Here is an 11294-nt window from a genome sequence, read left to right as displayed (position 1 = left end):
CCCAGCGGGCACAGGACGTCATCCGGACGTCTTTTCGACGTCTTATTTTGGTCCAGACGTCCGTGACCACATTTAGACGTCTTCTAGACGTCTATACTTGGTCAGCTAGAAGACGTCTCTATTAAGGAAAAACCTGACGTCCTACAGACGTCTATACTTGGTCAGCTAGAAGACGTCTCTATTAAGGAAAAACCTGACGTCTTACAGACGTCTAAATGTGGTTGTATCACATACAGCACAATACGCGTACGTACGTGTACGTAAAACGCTCATTACAGATGGTTCCTTATAATAAAATTTATTAAAATTTTCATTAAAATGTCGGGAACAATATATATTTATGAATACGGATTTTTTGCTATAAGTTATACAAACTAAATTATAAATATAGATATCATCACCAAATTTAGCAATATCAATTGATCACATAAGTGCTACTGATTATCGCAAATAAATGAAGAAGTATATGCGTCGATTGTAATATATAGCCCGGCTATATTTATTTGCGCTAGTAATTAATTATTGCCAGGAAAAAATGTGTGTAGCGCTATCGTAATGGTTTAATGTGTTTTGACACCACATGATGGCGCTGCGCGGTATCTGTTGCATAGCAACTCTGAGCAACCGGTGCAACATAGCAAAATCGGAAGGGACATTTGAATTTGTAACTGGTAAGTGAATTGTGTTTTTATTTAACATGTACATACTAACTTAGTTAAACTTACTGTAATACAATAGGACCTATTTCAAGTTGAACTGAATTACATTAATTACTTACTTATAATATTATTGAATTGATTGCCAATTCAATTGATGTCAATGATGAAATTAATTCTTTTGCACACTGACACTGTCAGGCTGTCTCGGCTAGCTCCAAGAATCGGTAGGCCTATTGCTAGGATTATAGTGTATATTGTGTATTATAGTGTATATATTTAAATAATTTATAGTGTAATTAGAATGTATATTGACGTTAGTCACACAGCCTGGTCGGGTTATGTCTCGGCTAGCTGTAGTACTATAGCCCGCGTTCATTAACTGCCGCAGGCTAATAACCTAACTAGATACAATAATGCAACCCAAACCCAGGATAGGATTACAACGCGAGTCTATCATATGCATGGTTTTCTTTGGAGGGACCCCTGAGTGAATCACTCAGGGCGGTTTGCTGGTGCGTTTTCAGAGACTAGAACTTCCAAACTGGGTTTATTCTAAACACGAACCTTTCTCCGCTATCCNCACACGCAGCACACACAAACGCTCGCTAAAATCAGGCATGATCATTTACACTTGCCTGTAATATGAAATGTTTTTAAAGAACGTGGGGGGACGTTGGCACACACATACAACATACAGCCACCACGCGGCGCGCACAACGCAGCCACCGACACGCAACCGACTGAGCGCACGCGCACTAACACACACAACGGCAGCGGCACTAGCTTTTTATGGAGTTGTGGACATCCACTTGTCATCTTCTAACCACGACAGACCCATCCGCTGACCGCTGTGGAGACGTGCGCGCGCCTCCATTTGGCGCAGTCTCACTGCGGGCAGCGCTTCATACTTGAACGGGTGATGCCCGCGAGCGGGTCGCTGTGCCGCATATCCCGCGAACTGCGCGTCTCATCCGCGCGCAGCGCTCAGGATCTACAGCAAAGCTGTGCCACGCAATCTTGTATCATGTCTCTCTGGTTGGTTAATTTTTCAGGTTTGGTTGTGCATCAGTCATTCGAGGATTTGCAACTATATATATATACTGTCTGAAATACGCGTGACAAGGTCAGTAATTCATCATGCATGATATATAATATCAATCTTGAGTACATAATAGGAGAAGAGTATGACACCGTTTTAACAGCGTTTTGCATAGTTTTCAACTTCAAATATTCTATCAATATGTCAATAAATATATTCAAACTTTACCTTGTTTTCGTCTATGATTCTTAATCATATGACACCACCAATTTACCTAAAAATCGTATGTGTTCTTCAAAAAAGTTCTTTGAATACGACACGGTTTCACAGTTTTCTGAAATCGGCGCATGTTTTCGGCGATAGTTTGACCAAAGTTGATATGCGGCGGCAGCACCAGGTTGTAACCAAGATACAAGATAGAGACACTAGAACACTAATCCCATAATAAACTTTCGTCGAACACATGCGGCCATTCCTGGAAACTGTTTGAAACCGTGTCGTATTCAAAGAAGTTTTTTGAAGAACTTACGATTTTCTTTTATCAACAGCCTCCTCACAAATGGGATAATGTCTCAGTTCAACATGTCAGCACAGCATGGAGTAAAGAGGGGATTTTCTAGCACTGCCCTCTACTCTGTTGTCACAGGTAAACTAAGTCAATCATGTTTATGAATGAACCTTATTGTCTTCAATTATTCTACTTAATTTCGTTATTTGGTTTTGTGTGGTGTAACTAAGTAAGTGTATATATATATGTGTGTGTGCGTGCGTGTTTGTGTGTGTGTGCGCGTGCGTGCGTGCGTGCGTGCGTGCGTGCGTACGTGCGTGCGTGTGTACGTTTGCTGTTGTGAACACCAGACTAACTTATTTTACCTTGCTTTATAGAAGTTGTGCATACTGGGAAGTTTTCAACGACCACGTGTGACATCAACACACATTTGAGGCAGTGTTTGAAGCATGCCCCAGAGCGAAGGAAGCAATAACTCTACTATATGAGAACTCTACTATATATATGTTAATATAATCAGGTCATGCTAACTATGTGGCAAATTTAAATTCTGCACCGATTGCAAAGTTTTCGTAGGACAATCTTGCAATTGGTGCCGAATTTAAATTTTAAATTTTGAGGAACCTTCCTCAAAATTTTGTTTCACATAGCAATGTCTACACTAAGGAGTTTTTAACCCAGGCTATGCTAACCCAGGTTATCTTTAATCTGAATTAATGTCAGGTAGCGTCTACATTTAAAAAGTTACATCATGTTCCTTGATCATTGTTCCGCACTGTGACGGTATTCTATTTCCATTTTATTTTCGTGTTTGTATGCTCTGTCTTGTATGTTTTGAACGCGGGGTAGCATGACGTAGCATATCTACATTAAATTTCATCCCGGGTTATGTGTGGTTAACCCAATTTGATATCACGATCGAGGTTTAATGTGTGTGTGTGTGTGCTAACCCCTGTTTAAAGTTAAACCAGAGGCAAGGTTCTAATGTAGACACTAGTTAAAAAACCTAATGTAGACGTAGTATTACACATATATATGTAATTAAGTCTGTCCGGTTTTGTTACCAATTCAAATATATATACACATTTTGCATAGTATTGGTCGAATGTACTCAGACCAAATTAGTAACTCGGTGTATTGCATGCACATTAATTGTAACATACACTGGATGAATTCTCAGGTATTGCTGAAATTATTTTTGTTTATATACTCATATATTATTGTGGTTATATAATTGTAAAGATGTTCTCTTCTTGCATTTTATAATGAAATGACTGTTTTGTAATGTTTTTAGCTCATCTGACATAGTCAGATGCAGCTTGTAGAATCGCTTGATCGTCCGTCCGATCGTCCGATCGTCCGTGCGTCCGTCCGTCCGGTGCGTCGAACAGTTGGCACAAATCTTAAACCGCTCGACGTACGGTCACGATATTCGACATCGGGGGGATCGTCAAAAACGAGTTGGGATGTCGAAGCTGGGGGTCAAAGGTCAAAGGTCAAGAGGTGTAAAAGAAGGGGAACATTTCACTGCCTTAACTTAAGGTATAGGAGGAATGGGCAGAATTGGCGGCACAAAATCTAAAACGGCTCCACCTAGCTTGTGATAGTCGGTGTATAGCATCAATGGTAGGAAAAGCCATCACTGTGGCCGAAAAATTGGAGTCAGCAGGTCAAGGTCAATGGGCACAGGGCAGATTTTAAGACATTTTCGTGAGGACATGGTCTGACGGAGCGATTGAAAAACTTTTTTGTTTCAGGCGGTGACCTAGCATTTTTATGGCTTTATTGAAAGGACCATCAAATGTCCCTTCTGCTGACATGCGAAGAGTAAGTGTCGGATAACCTTTTGACCCCTCAAGAAGGAGGTTAAACATGGATTTTTCACTGTCAACAAAGGACTGAACTGCTTTTGCTAGTAGAAATCCTCCCCCACCCATAGCCGTGTTGGAAAAGGCATTCCCCTCCTTCGTCCCACCCCTCCTCCACCCTCTCCACCCTCCTCCCCTACTCCCCCTCGCCCTCTCAAAGAGGAGGGTTAAACATGCGATTTGTTGACTCTGTCTCGTTAGAAAAGAATTTGACATGCCGCGGGTTTTGCTTAGTAGGAATCTATACAATGCCTGGAATGTATGAGGCTACAATGTCACAGTGAAATTTCAAAAGCTAAATTTGGTTAAAGAAGGTTTATGCTCCTTAATCGTATAATTTATATGGCATTCCTGTAGTGTCAGTATGTTACATTAAACGCATGCCAACTGGCCAGCTGGCCAGGTGGGGCTGCGCCAGTGCAAATGAGTGGCAATGTGTTGGGGCATTTTTGGCCTGCGTTAATTTGTGCAGGTGGCAGCTCTCTATTTGGGCAGCCTGTAAAGCGCTTTGCGTAGGTAATGGTATGAAGTGCTTACCGTAAATCTGTCTGCAAATAGTTGTTGCTACCGATGAATGGGAGCTTCCATCTTTAATCTGAAAGACACTTAAACGTATGCGCCATCCTCGTGGCAACGTTTCATACGATGCCCAACGAAACATTTCTTTTGAGAAAGGTTCCTTGATACCATCCTTCTGTGCATTCCACTATTCGGCGTGTATGTGACACATTTGGGACTAACAGGGTTTACTAGAAATCCCCCACACTTCCACCACAGAGTCACCGCAGTAGACCGTAGAATGGAGCGCTGTCGCTTATGCCGGCACTTGTTATGGAATAAAATTATATGAATTACAAGTTCTGAATTTTAAACTAAAACTGTTTAAAACATTATTACAATTGAAAAGCAATTGGCTTAAGCCTAGGACACACTGTGCGATTTTTCTTACGCTGGCCGCTTGCCGATCGATAAATACGGTGCGCGGGTCCGCGCGGTGTGTCCGGTCTCACGGCAGCGTATTTCGCACGCGATCCCAATACGCCCGGCTGATCGCTCGCATTCCGCATGTTGAATATTTACGCGCACCGCTTGCGTACGGCGGCATGCGCTTGCAGCGCAGCTAGCGCCAGCGCGCGCCAGCAATGAATCATCGTGTTCGAACGCGATTGTTTTTAGCAGGCCAATGTCGAGTGTAGCAACGAAGCCGTTGGAAGCGGTTTGACACCGTACAGTGTGGCCAGCTGTCCGCGGAACTGGTACGGCGTTCTAAATTCGTGAGGCGAACATATACGCTGCCGGCAGCGTACAGAAATCGCTAGTGTGTCCTAGGCTTTTAGCTACACGTCTCGCGTGAAATCGCGAGGAAATAGATGAGTTCTTTGGTTCTTGGTGCTTCAAGAATAATAATAAAAACGTCTGCGGAACCCATCTAAGTTTTATCGGCCCAGAGGGCCACATAGTAAACACATTTTTATTTTGATTATCGGCCCAGGAGGGCCACATAGAAAACCTGTTTTCTGTTTTGAAAATGGATTTCCGTTTTGATTTTGAAAATGGATTTGCTTTTTCAGTTTTTGATTTTGAAAATGGATTTGCGTTTTGATTTTGAAAATGGATTTGCGTTTTGATTTTGAAAATGGATTTGCGTTTTGATTTTGAAAATGGATTTGCGTTTTGATTTTGAAATTGCATTTTGATTTTGAAATTGCGTTTTGATTTTGAAATTGCATTTGATTTTGGAATTGCATTTTGATTTTGAAATTGGGTTTTGATTTTGAAATTGCATTTGATTTTGAAATTGCGTTTCGATTTTGAAATATAATTCCGGAAAAAAAATGAAAATTTCATTTTGATTTTGAAAATGCGGTGTGGCCCTCCTGAGCCACCATACTGCAGCGCACACACTCGTGTTTTACGTACGCACAACATTTTCACGCAGTTAATGTTATGGAGCCAGTGGCTTGTGTAGAACCAGCCGGTACGTTGTCTTGCCAACGTGACGTCACACTTCGGTACTGCACCCGAGGGCACCCCGAGCCGAGGGAATGGCAACCCGAGTCCACCGCTATCGTCGTGCTTCTTACGTTACTGATCATATCAACATATCTGACAGCGGACGTCTACCTTCTGTTTGCTTCCATCTAATTAATGCGCCGATAGTTCAGTGCAACCTATTATATAACCCACATGCACTGATATTTCTGACAAATTTGAGATTTTCTCGTAGACGAAGCCCGCTGCAGCAAATATTAGCAGGGATTACAGAAATGAAACGATACAACAGCATAACGAGTGCATGTAAAAAAGAACTTATATAATCAGCTATAACATTACAGGCAGCAAATTTTTCTCATCGTCACAACCATAGCTACAGATCATAGTCGTTCACAACCGCAATATAAACGCGGTCGCTAGAGCGAGGGACATAGGTACACAGTAAGCCATCACTACTACCGACCCACACACAGACTGTAACATATTGATTATACAACTTGCAACCTGCGCGAACAACCGATACACTTCAACGCAACATCTCACTGTGTAGCGCGCACACACGCACGCACGCACTCACGCACGAACACGCGTGCTTATTCAAATGAGGTATAACCGATTATTTAGCTTTAGCGGCAGTACGTTAGTTACACAAGACATGCGACACCATCCACCAGCGTTAACAAACATAAGACATAAGAGGGCCACTTGGCAATAGTTAGCACGGGCTTGAAGCATCAGAAACGCCACCTCCTACTGATGTATTAACTTATGAATCGCTACCAACCACTAACCTCCTTCGCACACGCACACACATACATACACGTACACACACACGCACGCACACACATACATACTCACACACACACACACGCTCGCTCGCACGCAGGCACGCACACACACAAATAACACACTACGCACGTTGCGAAGGTAATCTCCAGAGTAACAAATAATAATTACGAAAATATCAAGAATGGTCAACGACGCATGCTATGCCCTAAAGCGCGACAGCACAACCGTCCACCACAGCTGCACCCCACACGCTACACGCCTGCACTAGCCACCAGCGACCAACTATACACGATGAATGACACGATTATTATCGAGCTAATAATACGGCTTAAAAGACTGACAAATGTGGCGCGCCTAGGTTAGAGGCAACAGTAAGACTACCCAGCAGCGCACAGCAAATAGGCAGTAGCGTAGAATCACAAACGTAAAACCGTTGAAGTTTTATCTCGACCACACTATAATAAAAAAAAGTAGCGTGTCGTCGTTGCACAGTCGCCGAAGCCTAAAACACCATCTATAACCTATTTACAAACAGATTTTCATTCAACGCACACATGCTCGCTGACACGCACACATGCACGCACACATATATGTTTATATATATGGCGGTTTCATACATTTTCAACAGATAATAAAATTGACCTAAGAAACACAATACATGTTCGCAGCATGATAAAACTATACATTGCAACTACCTGCTTACACCGTAAAATGCGTATCGGCAAACCAGTCTAAGATATTCGCTCTCCCACTAACAGTTCTCTATCATCATCTTCTACACGGAGCCCCCCACCCAAACCAAATCATATATTAGACTCCCTGTACAGACTGCCAACTTATCATTACACACTTCACAACCTAGTAAAAAAGCCCAGTGCCTTCCTTCATCACGTTTCAGAGGATTCAAAGAAAGAGGGGGTGGAGAAAGAGAGAGAGCGTGAGCACAAGAGAGAGAGAGAGAGAGAGAGAGAGAGAGAGAGTGAGCCAGAAAAAGAGAGAGAGAGAGAGAGAGAGCGACAGACAGAGAGAGACAAGACATACGCATCTGGCGATCAGATCACAAACCTACTGGTCACTAATAATGTACGCAACAGTTTCTCTCTACTGCCTTCACGTTTAACAAGCAATTAATGTCGTGTGCTAACAGCACATTGAAAGCACTATAAGCAGATGTAGAGCGAACCACAAACACTGAGAGACAAGGGATGCGCACAAACACATGTTACATGCCATTTCGCTGAAACTTACGCATGACATAATTCTTCTGAGATCCTAGTAAATTGCTACGCAAATGTATATATGTACACAAATATGAACATTAGTGGCTTGTCAGTGGTATTTCCAAAAGGAAAACCAATGCAAGCATATAAAATAACAAACACAACAACGCTAGGTACAGTGTACCACACATCAGGAAGAGTCGAAACACACATGGCACTTACACATCAACACAGCAATATCGGTGGTCATGAAGCTGCCAATAGGAACTTTATACAAAACTTGCTATACGGGCTTTGGGGTGGGAACGCGTGAGGTAATCTATAATACAACAAGGGGGTCATCGCAGTTAAAAAAACAAACTAAAATCGCAAACCGAAAGCATCCCGCTCGGCATGGAGGCTGCCCGGCCGGCGCCACCTAGTGAGTGTCGACAGCGTGCACCAGTATGTCAGCGAGAGGGTGCGTGCCTGAGTCGAGTATGGTCGTGCCCGGCGGCTGCTGCTGCTGCTGATGTGCGCTGCCGGGGCGTGGGCGGGACCGCGCGATAGACACGGGCGCCGGTAGCTTGTAGACGTCGCTGGTGGCGCCGCAGCCGCGCGCCGCAGGGGCACTCACGTCGCTGCGTGAAGTCATGCTGTACACATCGCTAGCGGTCGGTGACGCGAGCGCGCGGGCCGTCCCCGTCCCCGCCACTCCGCCGCGCCCGATCATCAGTGGGTCAGCGTGCGGGCCGCAGTGCTCAGAGTCCTCGTGCGGCGTCATCGTGCTGTAGCCGTGGTCACTGTCGGCCCCCAGGGGGCGCCGGTACGTCGTGTTGATGCGGTACGGCGACACGCTCGCCGGATTCTCGAACGAGGCGAGCACGATGACGTTGGTGTGTCCCGCGGCGGCTGCCGGCTCTCCACCACCTCCTCCTCCTCCCGTCGGGAGATCCCCGTCGTCGCCGTCCGGCTCGTTGTCAAGCTGCGACATGCGCACAGCCGTGTCGTTGATCGTAGACACGTACTGGTGTGCCGAGCGCTGCACGTGGTGCCGGATGCAGTAGACGACGAGCGCCAGCACGAGGAAGCAGCCCATGATGCCGCCGGCGACCGGTCCCACCGGCGTGCTCTCCACCGTCAGGATGTCGGCCGAGCGCGCGGCCGCGACCGCAATCTCGTCTCCGTACGGCGACGGCGAGGCGAGCACGCCCCCGAAGCAGACGCGCTGCGTGTCACAGAATCCCTTCTCTAGCGGCGTGCGCCCGTCGATGTCAAATGCGCACCACTCGCAGTCTACGACTCCTACGCAGTCTCCCTGCGTGGGCAGCAGAGCGCAGTCGTGGGGCTGGCACTGCGGCAGCAGCAGCAGCGCGGCGTGGTCTACGCGCGCGCGCTCGGGATGCTCATCGTAGTGCGGACAACTCGGGTTGCGGTCCCCCGTGTCGAGCAGCTCGCCCGAGCACAGGTCCATGTCGAGCGGACACTCGCACGGACACTCACACTCAGTCTGCTCCATGCGGTGGCAGTTGAGGCAGAGTCGGTCGAGCATGCTGCAGGGACAGAAGGCAGTCATGACGCTGCACGTTTGGTTGACGACGCCGACGAACGCGTTGGTGCCGGGCAGCGCCGCGATCTGGTATCGGGAGCAGTGCTCTCCGTGCACGAGGTTAGTCAGCATGCCCGCGAGGCTCGTGTTGAACTGGTAGAAGCGCTGGATTGTGCGGTCGCTGAAGCTGTTGCAGAGCTTCTTGCGCACGAAGTGGTCGTGGCTGAGGATGTCGTTGGCGACGAGGGGCTCCTTGTGCGTGACGTGTAGCTGCTCCTGCGGGCCGCCGCGGCCTGGCTCGATCAGGTTGAGGTGAGCGATGATGTAGCCGCGGTCGTCGAACACGAAGCAGCGGATGTGCGGCTCCCCGCATATCGGCACGACATCCAGCAGCATCTTGTGGAAGTAGCCGACCGTGAAGTCGATGCCCATCACCGTGACGACGCGGTCAGCCGTGTTGTGCATCGCCGCTGCCTTGCCCTCGAAGATAGTGTGGCTGACGGTGACGACGTAGCCGGCGCCCCCTACATCGAGGTAGGGAGCGGTGAGCGTCACGTGACCCGGGTACTCGAGCGCGCGCGTGTACCACGGCCGCTTCGTCGGGTCGTACGTCTTGCTTGTCACTGTGCCGGGGAACATGACAAAGGCCCCGCTCGGCGTCGCTACGTAACGCCGCACCACGTACTTGGATAGCGCCGACGTGCGGAAGCGGCGCCGCCACTCGGCTCCGACCCGCGAGAGCGCGGCGACGCTGTTGCGCACATCTGGCTTCAGGCCGGGGTTGGCGATCAGCTTGGTGTCGTCGTTCAAGTACGTCGTGTATCCCTGGATGCGCAGCTTCGTCTCGGGCTGGCTCACGTAGACGAACGGATGCTGGAACGCTCCGGCTGCGAGGAACACGGTGCTGGCTTCGACCGTCGCGAGCTGCTTGAGGTGCATGCACAGCTGGTCGCGGGGGTGAACGTCGATGTCCAGCCGGTGGTAGACGATCGCAGGGTGCGTCGTGACGTCCTTCAGGATCTGCTTCTGATTCTTAGTGTCCATTGCGACGATGCAGACGGTGTAGGGCGTGCCGGGCACGCGACGCCACATGTAGACGGCCTTGTAGCGATGGTGCCGCTGGTACTGGTACTCGTATATCGGCAGCTCCTGCGCGCTGGTCGTGTTGTCGTCGTGACTCGTCAGCGCCAGCACGGCCTTGCCAGTGTCCTCGTGCAGCAGCCTCGCGCGGATCTTCTTGAAGCCGGGCTTGTTCTCGACGTGTAGGATGTCTGTGTGCATCGGCTGCTTGGCGGTGTGCAGGGGCCGGGTGAACGACGGGTGCATGATCGTGTAGCCATGTGCATCCACCATGAACGCGTACGACGTCTGCACCTCGTTGTAGTAGGTGATGTCCTCCACAATGTCCGCAAGGTGAACGTCAATGCCCACCGCACCAATCACCTAATAATCACAATAAGAATTTATTATAACAAGAGCCGCAGAGCGTCTGGGCTCATCTGGGGTCTGTTGCTACGGTTATGAACGTACAATTTCAGTCGTGCGTAGTGACACATTTGTTAGGCGCAGATATGCAGATACGCAGTTGCGTACACATCATTGTTAGGACACGCACGCTCACTATCTCACCCCCATGCGATTTTGGTTTATTTTATTAAAGGATACTTGCCTTTCACTTCGAATTTGTG

The 11294-nt window shown here is 47.7% G+C and overlaps 1 protein-coding gene and 1 long non-coding RNA gene across 2 annotated transcripts in view; one reads left to right on the top strand and one right to left on the bottom strand.

Annotated features, from left to right (window-relative positions):
- The first annotated feature begins 625 nt into the window (after nucleotides 1-625).
- On the top strand, nucleotides 626-3493 carry LOC106818967. Its single transcript, XR_001395323.1, has 4 exons — nucleotides 626-671; nucleotides 1712-1782; nucleotides 2247-2344; nucleotides 2584-3493. It is a non-coding gene; the product is annotated as an uncharacterized LOC106818967 (long non-coding RNA).
- A 2874-nt stretch (nucleotides 3494-6367) lies between these two features.
- The window catches only part of LOC106818968 (VWFA and cache domain-containing protein 1-like), an 8769-nt gene continuing 3842 nt past the window's right edge, over nucleotides 6368-11294 (bottom strand). The window contains exon 2 of the mRNA XM_014823633.1: nucleotides 6368-11049. Coding sequence (XP_014679119.1) covers nucleotides 8497-11049 — 2553 coding nt within the window. The 3' untranslated portion in view covers nucleotides 6368-8496. The remainder of the gene's footprint in view (nucleotides 11050-11294) is intronic.

Source organism: Priapulus caudatus, unplaced genomic scaffold (assembly GCF_000485595.1).
Source record: "Priapulus caudatus unplaced genomic scaffold, Priapulus_caudatus-5.0.1 Scaffold2697, whole genome shotgun sequence".
In the NCBI taxonomy this organism is placed as follows: Eukaryota; Metazoa; Priapulida; class Priapulimorpha; order Priapulimorphida; family Priapulidae; genus Priapulus; species Priapulus caudatus.
Note: the sequence above shows the minus strand (reverse complement) of the source record. Positions and strands in the feature narration are given on the sequence as shown.